The sequence below is a fragment of the Myripristis murdjan genome, chromosome 19 (assembly GCF_902150065.1).
Source record: "Myripristis murdjan chromosome 19, fMyrMur1.1, whole genome shotgun sequence".
Taxonomy (NCBI): Eukaryota; Metazoa; Chordata; class Actinopteri; order Holocentriformes; family Holocentridae; genus Myripristis; species Myripristis murdjan.
This window is the reverse complement of record NC_043998.1, coordinates 21,543,224-21,555,282: the sequence shown is the minus strand read 5'-3', so window position 1 is coordinate 21,555,282 and position 12,059 is coordinate 21,543,224. Positions and strand designations below refer to the sequence as shown.

At 42.5% G+C, this 12,059-nt stretch overlaps 1 protein-coding gene across 2 annotated transcripts; it reads right to left on the bottom strand.

The window, feature by feature from the left end:
- Positions 1-68: 68 nt before the first annotated feature.
- rangap1b (Ran GTPase activating protein 1b) lies at positions 69-9,959 on the bottom strand. 2 transcript variants are annotated; one of them, XM_030078526.1, is made up of 16 exons: positions 9,875-9,959; positions 9,328-9,446; positions 9,114-9,241; positions 7,609-7,668; positions 7,329-7,508; positions 6,931-7,065; positions 6,413-6,571; positions 6,203-6,316; positions 5,994-6,093; positions 5,276-5,360; positions 4,923-5,103; positions 4,513-4,596; positions 3,588-3,690; positions 3,243-3,331; positions 2,262-2,383; positions 69-1,746 (listed from the first exon to the last, which is right to left on the bottom strand). In XM_030078526.1, the coding sequence occupies exons 2-16, from the start codon at positions 9,437-9,439 to the stop codon at positions 1,662-1,664; spliced, it is 1,737 nt and encodes a 578-aa protein (XP_029934386.1). In that variant the 5' UTR covers positions 9,440-9,446; positions 9,875-9,959; the 3' UTR covers positions 69-1,661. The 2 variants fall into 2 exon arrangements, with proteins under 2 accessions (XP_029934386.1, XP_029934387.1); XM_030078527.1 differs by lacking the exon at positions 9,875-9,959 and adding an exon at positions 9,766-9,786.
- Positions 9,960-12,059: the final 2,100 nt, after the last annotated feature.

Sequence of the window (12,059 nt, the reverse complement as noted above, 5' to 3'; positions counted from 1 at the left end):
CAAATAAATAGGACATTGAACAAGTTTTGTTGCAAGTTACCACCAAAAACACACAAGAGCCAGGCCTGTTGGATAAGCATCATGTTTTATCCACAGAACAGTGCGTACAAATCAGTGACAAAAGAAGGCAAGAAAACATCAACATCTTGACAGTGTACACTAACATTTATCAGTCCAAATACATTAAGAACGAAATTCCATCCTAAATTAATATATTCCCTAAATGCTCTGTCATATTAAGAACACATCAACACAGTACATGAGGTATCACACTGCACAGCAGAGAGCAGAGATGATGTCTGAGTGTGTGTGTGCAACACAAAGTGCCACGATGAGCACGACTTTCCCATAAAGTAAAAAAAAAATTGTCGATTGTGGATTGTTTCTCCGTTCAGCTGCGTACAAAAATATACACATTTGTTAAAATAAGTGACTGCGGTCCCCTGAGCTCTGCAGTGTTATGAACACGCACACGCGCACACGCGCACACACGCACACACACACACACACACACTGTACATTCAGGTCCATACGGGGGAAATGCTCATGCATGCAGCCCATTCCTGCTCACAGTCTGATGCACACGGCAGTCTGACCCGGCTGAACCCCGCAGGCACACCGGGACGGGGCTGACTGTGATTGGACGGACCGTCCTCAAAATGTGTCCTCTTTCCCTTTCTGTAGATTTTTTTTTATATTATTTGATATAGAAATTGGATTTCACCTGTCTGTTATATTCTTGTTTAATGTGTTATGTGCTGTACAAGTGTGTCGTTGTACTGTTTTTGTTTTTTCCCTAAGACAAATTCTAATCAATTATGTTGATATGGCAATAAAGTATTGAATCTTGTGTCAAACAGAATTAAAAAAGAAAGTAGACTACCCCAAAAAGCAGCAATCTGGAATGCATCCTATCAGTTGAGGCCAAAACACGAGACAGAAAAATTAAGTGAGAGGCTTTTAACAGGGTCCCTGCACAGTTTCAACAGCCGCATCGTTACACATGCTTTATATTCTTTACTGCAAGAAAAATCAGAATACATGAGACGGCACAGGTCTGAAACCACAGAGGCTGTGTTCTGTGTGTGGATATTTTTCCAAACTTATATTTTCCGTCTCCAACCTCATCAAAATGTGGAAACGAGCGACTCTTTTTCCAGACCTGTGCAGGAACCTTGTCTAAAATTAAGTGCACAGCTTTTCAAAATAAAGTAAAACAATTAGGCTACTAACTAAATGCTTTCCTTACTGCAAACAATATGCTGCAAAACACCCTGTACTGGCATGATCTAATGTTAAAGGTACCCTCCAAGCAGTTATGTGATCAATTTCAATAAGCCACAGGTTATACAGTGTAGTTCTGTATTTTCAAGACTTTTTTTTTTTAGATGACTTTTTCCATTTTGTGTAAAAAAATAGAAACTGAAAGCTTAAGTAGAAAAATAAAAATTAGAGGGAAGAGATTCTGAACAGTCATTAACACGCCTTCATAAAATAAAACAATTCATGACTGGAGATCAGGTTTTGTACTTGTCCCTTATTCAAATGTCAAGTTTCCACGTCGGTTTCATTGGCAAGAAAACGGCTGATGTGTGTCAGTGCAGTAGGTGTGTGTGTGTGTGTGTGTGTGTGTGTGTCGAGGCAGTGGTGGTAAACAGGAGTCAGTATTTGGCTCCACACCTCTTCTCCAGGGCGGCACTCAGCCTCTCTCTGGCGCTGCTGCACGACTTCAGAGCCTCAGGGCTCCTGGCAAGAAAAAAAACAACAAAAAAACAAATACACGTTACATAACTTTATTCTGAAGGGGGCTTTTATTTTGAAGTTCAGCTTCCATGCGCAAGATGCAGAGAAACTGTTGTCTTGTCCGTACTTGATTGTGATTGCGAAAAGTCTCTCTAAAAGTTTGCTTTTTCATTCAGTTCTTCATTTTTCAGATTTCAACGAAGCATGAACCATAATTTAGAGATAACTATGTTTAGCTTCTCCAGAAAAAATTGACAGCAAATACTTTATGGGAACCACACAACAGTCATATGATGTGCATTATGTAGTGATCATTTTCTGGACTCTTGGACATACGGGACGTCTCAGAGCCAGTTGGATAACACTGTCATCCGTCTCTGAGCTACAAAATAAGGCGGGTTTGCTCTAAAATCCTAAAAAGTTGTCATGTGGGAGCCACTGTCACCCAGCGATTACATTACACTGATAAAAAAACAAAAACAGTCGGTGTATTCACGCCGGTGTGTGGTGCGTCTCACCTGGAGAGGCAGGTGTGCAGCAGCGAGGCGTCCTGCAGGGGGAAGTAGTCCTGCTGGACGGCGTGCTCCAGACACAGCAGCTGACCTGGGACCAGCGGCACCTTCCTCGACTTCCCTTCTCCCTGACAAACGGCAACACAAAGCGACTCAGTCAACAGTTTAAATCCCCGACACAAACAGCATCACATTTAAACACGGCCTGCACATACTACAGATGGTGAGACAAATTTACTTCCACCAGGATCATTTCAGTTCAGTTCTCAGGCATAAAAGAGAAGAGCTGGAGCTGAGCAGATTTATTAGACAACTGATATTTTAATTTTCCTACATTTTTATGAGCACCGTGATCACTTGTGTTACCAAAGCTGTGAGCTGAAACAAGTCCATTAGGACATTTAAGTCCATGTATGGTGGAGTGTGGGTTTTCCTGTGTGGTGCACCATAACAGAGAGGAGTAAAATGGACTTTTATTTAAATGAGAATGACAAATGGTTACTTAAAATAATGACTCTGAGTCAAAAAATACAGAATGGGTTGGGGCCAAACAGAATATGAAATAATGAATTTGCATTTCTGGACTGTACCAGATGACACATCATGAGCATATATATTAGAAAAAAACTGGCAGGAAAGGCGGTTCTGCTTGACCCAGGCACTGAGAGAGGAACCATGACTCTTCACTGGGGTTATCACGATATCAGAAATTCAGTAGTCTATACAAATACCTGTGAGTTTTTCATGATTCTTGATACCTATCCCTTATTTTAGCATACCCTTCTTTATTAAAATCTGTTGAACATTCAAGTATTTAAGCCTTCTAGTATTTAAAAAGTTATGCCCCGCTGACCGCTAAATCATACATCCGGTACCTGTGGTGCCGTAGAAAAACAGGTACCATCGTATTTTTGGACTACTGGCATCGACTTGGTACCGAAGTATCGGTTCTCGTCACATCCCTACTCTTCACATCACAGCCGTTACCTTGAGGAGTCCCATCATGACCAGCAGGGCGGACAGGAAGCAGCAGGACTGCAGGGCCGAGCCGGAGAGGAGCTTCTTCAACATGGAGTCTGAGAGACACAGAGACACAAGTCAGACTGCCCACTTCCTGCACCTCACACTTTTTTTTTTTGATATCCTGCTATTATAAAACACACCTTAATCGAGCACACTGGTGCTGTCTACCACAAGTTGAATTGTTACTGCTTTTGTTTATCAAATTTAAGGCAGCACTGGCTTTATACTGGAGGCCAAACTGCATCTGGCGTCAGGTTTACATGTTGAAAGGAAAGGTTGAAAAAACGAAGGAGGGCATTCTCTGCTCACCGACGGCCTCCAGAACGGCTCTCTTGGTCTCGGGCTCCTCGCTGTACACAGAGCAGATCTTCAGGAGGAGATCAGCCGCCTCGTCTGGGTCGGACACATCAACCTGACGAGAAAAGAGAAGAGCCGGTTGACAAATCTGCTGCTAATGAAGGTTTTCTGATCCGTGTTGAGAGTGTGTGTGGGGGAGTTTGGTTCAGGGATGGCAGAATCGACTGCAGAGGAGGGCAAAACGCAACCAGACATCTGTGAGGGGAGGAGCACACCTGATAGCCCTGAGGATACAGCTCACCCACTCCCACCCAGTTTGCCCTAATTTGTCCACATTAGATGGGAAGGACAGCAGACACATGCTTGAAAACACGGCTCACATCAGCTTTCAGGTGGTAAATACTGCCTGGCAACCCTTTAGTGATGCACCACCGTTTGTCTCGGGCCGGGTATCATTCACAAGTTTTATACTGGTTCCTGTACCAACACCTTGATTCTGATAACAGGCCTCAAATGATACTTTTTTCAATACCAGTTCTATAAAATCTTGTTTCTTTTTCTGCATGCCTCTACAACATGCAACGCTACACAGCCAATCACCAGCATTATTTGATCTTGGTACAAGCATGCTGCACGCTTACTGGCTCAATGATGCTAATGGGTTATACTCCTTGATAACTGAAATCTGGTTCTGAATGACTTTCTTGTTATTTTAGTATGATTTTTTGATACTCCATAGTATTGAGACAATGTGGTCAGTGCCATAAAAGTATCTACGTTCAGCACACAGCCCTGAATTTGTCTAGTTTATCTAATTTATGGCCTCACGTGAGTTTGAATGCATGAAACGTAAATTCAGTGTTACACCTGACGCACTGCTTTTTTGTTGCTGTTTTTTTTTTTTTTTGGTCATTTGTGGCTCTCAGTTTTCTCTCACCTGCTGCCCCAGGCTGCTCCTCTTCTCTCCCAGCTGCAGAAGTTTCTCAGCAGACGGGCAGCGGAGGAAAGACACGACTTCTGGCTGCAGACAGAGACAGCGGGTCACCATCAGGATCAGGGCATGAAAAATTAACTTGTGGTCCAAGACGCCTTATGTGACGCTTACTGCAGCTTACAAAACAATATAATGTCATATTGTGATGAAATTTGTAATTTACACCCCTAGAAGATATATGCTTATGTCCCTATTTTTTTTTTTTTTTTTTTTTAGCTGAATCTAATTACTCTTTACTGTAACTGACAGTAGTTAATTTTGATTTCCACAGCTTTTACTGACAGCTGCTCTGAGTGTCAGCTGAACAAAAAAAACACAAAACGATTTGTTACATCTGCTCTGTTTGGTCTTACTGGGCTCTGAGGTTTTGCAGGGCTGCTGTCTTTACTTGAAACTCCATTTTCCCTCACAACTTTGCCGTCCTCTTCGTTTTCTTCCACTCCATTGCTGTAGCCATTTGTATCCTCTTCTTCATCCTCCTCATCCTCATCTTCATCCTCATCCTCATCCTCATCAGGTTCTCCCTCATCATCACTATAGAGCAACGTAATAAACAGAATTTCCTCATTCAGTGAATGTCACGTTTGGTTTTAAATCAACACGGCCATCAGGGGAGAGTTAATTATCTGTGTGAAGAGAAGTTGACTGAAGCTGCCGACTCTTTTAATTACATGAAATGACTCACACACACACACACACACACTACCTGAGTGATGCCAGCATGTCTCCTTTGTCCATGTTCTCCATGGCTTCCCTCAAAGCCTCACAGCCGTCCTCTCCAAGACAGTTTCCTGTTGGAGTCACATGCAGGAACATCATCGCAAAGCTGGAAAAATCAAAACTAAAACCAGATCCCAAAACTGGACACAACTGCAGATAGAATGGTCCCGTGAAAAGTGTGATTCATGACATACATGGAAAGTGATGAAGATAACAATATAATAATGGATTATAGATGAAGCAGTAAAATGGTGAGAAAAAAAATTCACTGCTATTACTGCAGGAATGGCATCACTGTAGGTATTTATAACATCTGAAGGGTTCACCGTCTGTCAGATGTAAAATTTCCTGACTTCTTCATGACTAAAACGTTGAATTTCCATTACTTATGTAAACCTTCACCACCAAATTTTAAACACACTTTTCAGATGCAGATGTCTTAATTAATGAAAGATTATAATTATGTTTTATTCTGCAGGGGAAGTGAACATAATATGAACGCAATGGAAAATAAATATTATGTTTGCTGAATAACTGATGCTGTTTTTTTTTTTTTTTTTTTTTTTTTAAATTAAGGCTGAAAAAGCCATTATGTTCCCAAAAAAATTATTCAATTCCCTGCCTTTCCGTGTCTGGAATAGACTCGGAAAATCCATAACTTAAAGAGGAATTCCAGGCACTGTGGCTGCCCTGTCCTTGTTTACCATTCAGATCCACTTTCTCCATGTGAGGTTTGTCCATGACAGCCTGAGCCACCACCAGAGCCGCAGCCTCGGTGATCTCTCCAAACGACAGATTCAGCTCCTGAGGACGAGGAAACAACACACAGAGCAGCGTGAGCACCGAGGTGGGCGTGTCGACACATCTGACACCCAGACAGACACGAAGCTCTGACACTCGGCTGTGAGCTCACCTTGAGAATCGGGAGTCCCTCCCTCAGAATGGCGGCAAAGGCAACGGCTCCCTCGGAGCGGACCAGACAGTCGCCAAAGTTGATGGTCTGGACGTTCCTCAGGTGGCTCAGAGCCTGGAGGACAGACAGGAGGCGGTCACACTTGTTCACTGACACACACACACACCAACAGACACTGAGCTCAATGAGATGAAAGCCGGGGGGTCTCACCTGCGCCATGGCCAGCGCCCCCCTCTTGGTGAAAGTGTTGTCGTTGAGGTTGAGGACCCGGAGCTCCGGGTTGTGCCGCATGGCAGAGGCCAGCGCCGTTATGCCGGCGTGGTTGATGCCGTTCTGGGGCATGTGGACTTCCTCCAGGCTGCCCATCAGCTGGGGAGTTAAGTTGAAAAACAGACAGGTGATGAAGGTTACAAGAATACTCCCAACTTTTTGGACATACCATTATTCCAACTTATCCAGACTGAGACAAGATGTCCACAATAGATGTGTGAACGAGTCATTAGCCCTGCCATTAGTCATTAGTCCTAACCCTAACTCTAGCCCTGCCATCATGGAGGAACAGATAAAATATTCAAATCCCAAAGGAATTTCAGCTCCCTGCACTGGTCACAACACAAAATCACTGGATCAGTGGACGGGCAGTGGAGACTTCAGTGTCACTTTCAGTGTGAGATTATGCGTCAGGTAAATGTGTGAGAGTGAGCGCCGATATGTGATTGTATTTCTACCTGAAAGGCCTGGGCGAGTGCGACAGCTCCTTCGTTCTCCAGGCGGTTCCTCCCTGCGATGAACACTCTCAGTCTGAGTGGAGTGCCGAGAGCCGATGACTCCTTATGGCACTCGATCAGAGCTTCAGCCAGGATCTGCACAAACCACACAGGCACCTGTCACTCTCAGCTTGATGTAAAGCTTCAATTAACTCCCAACTGGGCTCTCTAGATCAACACTGTAGAGCACAAATCATACAACATTTTACACTTTGGTTCCTTTGGGTGGGGAACCACACAAAAAGGAGAGGGTCTGTGGTCAAAAGATGAACTTTTCCACTATGTTTTTAAAAAAATGAACACTGTAGATGTACTTGAATCAATGTGTTTCATTTTGCAGTGAGCATGTTGGAGCCCACCTTGCCCCCTCCGATGCCCATGCCACAGTTGTTGAGCCTCAGCTCCCTCAGCGAGTGGCAGGACGGGCTCCTCAGCAGCTGCTCGATGCCCTTCACGCCGTCCGGCCCAAAGGCGTTGTCGCTGAGGTCCAGCTCTGTCAGCCTGGCCCCTGCTCTCATCACTGCACTGTTCAGGCACCTCTGATGAAAGCACACATACAGGCACAGAGAGGCAACATGAGGTCAGTATGAAATACAAGAGTCCTTCTTACAGGGGCCAGCAAGCAGCCGAGTTTCTCACCAGGGCCGTCGGGATTTCAGAGCGCAGCCGTCCAGTGAACATATCACTCCACAGGCATCTCTGAAAGACATGAAAAGTTAACAGAATGAAAACTGAGTGCTCCAGTTTCTGGGAGCAATCAGCTTAAGGAAAGGTTTTAAAGGTAATTCAGTTTTTCTAATAACACAGTTCACATGGTTTCATTTAATAACGGCTCTCAAGATCCTGACATTAAGAACTAGCTTTCCTGGAATCTCCTCTCCTCCCCTGTCTGTTTCCAGTGAACTTGATGACATGTATGGTTTTGGAAAAAAAAAAAAAGAAAAAAAGAAAAAAGATAATAAGGGGTTTACACGCCTCAATAACTCAAAAGTTGTTAATCGGGTTTAGGACTGAACAATATATTGTCATCACATCCTTATCTAGATCTGAACATGTGAGATATTTATATCTCAAAAGGTGACAATATTTAGGGTTAGGGATAGTCTAAGACAGTGATTGGTCTGTTCTGATCAATAACATACTTTGTGATGTAACTGCATTTTCTATGTCCAGTTGGTGTCATTATGCTGTTTTTTTTTGTTTTTGTTTTTGTTTTTTGGTTTTTTGGAAGAATGCTTCATTTTCACTGTTGCTACACTTAACATTTGAGATAAGTGTGAACCCATAGTCATATCATATATCATATCACTATCAAGATATTTGGCATTAATATCAAAGTATGAAATTTTGGCCACATTGTGCGGCACTAACTGGGTTATGCTTATTACAAGTACAGCTAATAATCAGAAAAAGCCACTGGCTGTTTCAGTGGTTGGAACGCTACCTTAATTGGGTTAAGTTCAAATGACCATCTCAAAGTTTGCATGTAAACATTTAGCGGATGCACCAGCGCTCTGTGCTCAGGCTGTATGCACATCACGCCATCTAGTGTCGCTTTGGAGCCACTTCCTCATTACAGTGCTGCAAAGTGCGCCTTGTAAAGAACCACACAGGACTGAACGAATACACTCAGAGCTCTCCTAATGCTAAGTCCAAACACTTATATATATATATATATATTACATTATTATCAGAACTTGCAGAAGGGTTACAAAACAGCCACCGTGAGACTGTATGAGCAGATCTCGCTGAGCTGATCTCTTTTCCTCCACAGGAACTTTGAGTTGCTGCCAATCTTCAAACTAAAAAAAACTCAGAAACTTATTTGTGCCGCTGTTGTTCACACTTGTAAAAAGACAGGAGGAAGGAACTGGAGGAGTGGTGGGTGTTTGGTGGAAAAGGGCGTCAAAGAATGGCATCCTTCCATTTATACACCCCGACTGGACTAAGCAATGCACTGGGATGATGATCATGTTCGCTCTGTTTGTATTTTATGCATTCCACTGCACTTATGGCAATCTAATTCAAAACAAATCTCTGAAAACAGACGACAAAGTACCCTTAACAGCTGACCTCGTCGTGACAACTTGGTGTTGTGTAGGACATTTGGCTGTTTGCTTCACAAAGCGTTAAATGTTGAGTACCTGCAGCTGATCTTTGCTCTCCAGGGCTTTGGCGATGGCCTGTGCCGCCTCCACTCCGACTGTGTTCCCCTCCAAGCACAAGGCCCTCAGCCCCTGGCACTGCTCAATCTCACGGACCAGCTCCTCCACTGGAAGCAAAGCCACCGACACATCAAGCCGGTGATACATGTGGCTGAACAGAGAAAGACAAGAGAGACAAGAGACAGTTTCTCACCTGACCCTGCGTCGTCCAGCTTCAGTCCTCTGCCTTTATAGCTCAGCTCTCCATCCCCGACGTGGGTCTTGGAAAGCGCATCAGCCAGCTGTGAGATGTCATCCGAGGCCATGATGTTTCTATGGAAACGGCAACATGTGAACCAGGACAGGAAGAAGAGGATGCAGCCAAACATTAGACCAAATAATCAATTCCTGAATCTAAACAGCAGTAGTTCTTTCCTAAATGTATTTAAAGTACTGACAAATCTGATTAGGTGTACATTTAAATGTGCATACAACCACCAGAATGTGTTAAATAGAAGTTAAGGCTATAAACAGGAACATTAGTAACATCTGGAACAAGGGCTGTCAACACAATGACATTAGCCGGTTAGCTTCGTGTTGCTAGCTAACAGTGCCACACACAGGCGGCATAACGTTAACGCCGCTGGCTAACCTGAGCCAACACGCGGGATATAAGAAACTATCAGGCGTTTAAAAAGTTAATTCTCAGTCACACACACTTTAAAACAAGACATAAACTGCTGACAGGTGCGGTACTTTACCACAAAGTGTGTTTTCTGTGTCGGTGCGAGTTACACACGCCGCTCCGTCGGTACAGCGCGCCGGTTGCTAAACGCTGTGACGTCATGACGCCTTCAGGTACGCCTGGTGAATTACTTTCGCTTTTAAAAAATTGGACGCAAAAGTGTCGTTACTTATTTTGGACGTGATAAAAATCTGACACTGACTTCATGGTAAACTTATTGATCCTACATGGTGAATTTCATACACCAAAATGAAGAATGCCCCGTGATTTCACTGTTTTTTTTTATGTGAATTTAAAGAACTTATCAAACTTGTAAGCACTGAAAAAGAGTAATCAATCTGCCAATCTGTACTGTGAACTCTTAAAGAGGAATTTCTGGTGTGTTGTATTCCTATTATCTAATAATTTTATATTAGAGTCTATTTTTCCCACATATTTTTTCTACTTTTTTTTTTTTTTTAAACTCGTATCGCTGTTCCCTCATACAACATTATTTTGAGTGTCTTTTCAATAACAGCAAAAAAACTTCGCACATCTATTCCTCGGGCAGGTGCGTCGGAAAAGGACAAAACAGTCCAAAGTAATTGAAGGATAAATTCCCGCACACTGGCCAACTTCCAGAATAAAGAGTTTATTGCGACGTTTCGGTCATAGACCTTTTTCAAGCAAATGTTTCAATGTTTTCAATAAAAACAACAATAACAATCTCCAGCTTATTGGTGCATTAGCGCCACCTTCTGCTCCAGAGTATGCATCACATTGAAAATGCCTTCACCCTGAGCTGCTGTGTCCCATATGCTTTAATTACAACCTAGAAAAAAAAAGCCAGCAGTGCCATGCTTGTGCTCTCTCACCCAGTAAAAACTTTTAATGTGAATTCCTGCACTTCCGCTCACTCTTCCTCATCATCTCTTCTTACACCTATAGTCTTTTTTTTTTTTTTTAATGAAAACTGTCAGTTATACCGTATTATTGTAGGCTACTACATGATTTTTAATTCATGACTGCTAAAAGAGTGTGCTTGTCTGTTGATGCAATACCCTCAGGTCTGATTAAACTGATACAAAGGAACAAACAAATAAAGAAAAGAAATATTTTCTTTTGCTTGGTTCAACATTTTGTTGCAGGCAGGTCATGCCTTACCATGCCGCGCCGTGCGGGGCCATGCAGTGACACACCCACACCTCCACACAAACCTGTCCACGGTGATGAAACACCTGGTCCTGTGGGAATGGAGCTGAACCATAGAAACCGAATGGGCAGAGCCAGTGCAGGCCTTTGTGGATCTTCAGTTCAGTGTAAATCACGGTATTTCCAGATGGTTCATCTTGCCATGACAGCAGCTGTAGTGTTTACTGATGTCACCACATTGCCAGAAGAGTTTGTTTGAGTAACATTATTGAAACTTCCATGGTGACAAAACGAGCACCTGGCTGTTGGGTAGATCTCTCTGTCACAGTGTCGCAGCTCGCAGCAACAACAAAGGGGGAAGTTAAAGTTAACTAACGCATGAAATTAATTAAAATCATCCACATATTGTTAAAGTTATTTTAAAAAAAAAATTGCTGCTCAATGGAAGATAGCACGCGATCCCTTCTAGGCTGCCATCTTTTTGGTTAGGTTATTTTCCACTGCTTTTTTCCACTGCTGTTTAACTGTTATTACTTCTGTTTAACTGTTAATACTTCTGTTGAAATTGTTCATATTCCTATCTTTCTATAATCCTTGTTCATAGTGTTTATATTGCTTACTGCTATTTATCATGTGTATACTGTATATTTCTTCTAAATTTGCACATTGACCTAACTCTATGCACATTTTATACACCCATGCACACGGTTTTTTCTGTTTTTTTTTTTGTTGCACATTGCTTTTTGCACACTGGGTTGTACTTAGGTTATTCTGTTGTACTCAGATCTTATTCTGTTATACTTAGATCTTATTCTTTATTTCTATTTTTTTTTTTTTTTTTTTTACTTAATCTGTAATCTGTGGATACTGCTGAAGAAAATGTGAATTTCCTGCAGGATGAATAAAGTATCTACCTACCTACCTACCTGGTCAAGATCATAATTTTTGGAATTTGTTCTAATTAAAATGTGACAAATAAACTACTTTGCAGAATGAAGAGGAGAAAATCTGTACACGTGCATATCAAAGACAGCAATTTATAAGTGTGGGACAAAACCTGTGCCAACTGA

Excerpts from the sequence above, each read along its gene's own strand:
- rangap1b (XM_030078526.1), bottom strand. The coding sequence starts at position 9,439 with ATGGCCTCGGATGACATCTCACAGCTGGCTGATGCGCTTTCCAAGACC. Across the intron at positions 6,317-6,412 it reads GGGCGCTGGCCATGGCGCAG|GCTCTGAGCCACCTGAGGAA; the intron begins GTGAGACCCCCC and ends TCTGTCCTCCAG. Across the intron at positions 2,384-3,242 it reads TCATGATGGGACTCCTCAAG|GGAGAAGGGAAGTCGAGGAA; the intron begins GTAACGGCTGTG and ends GCCGTTTGTCAG.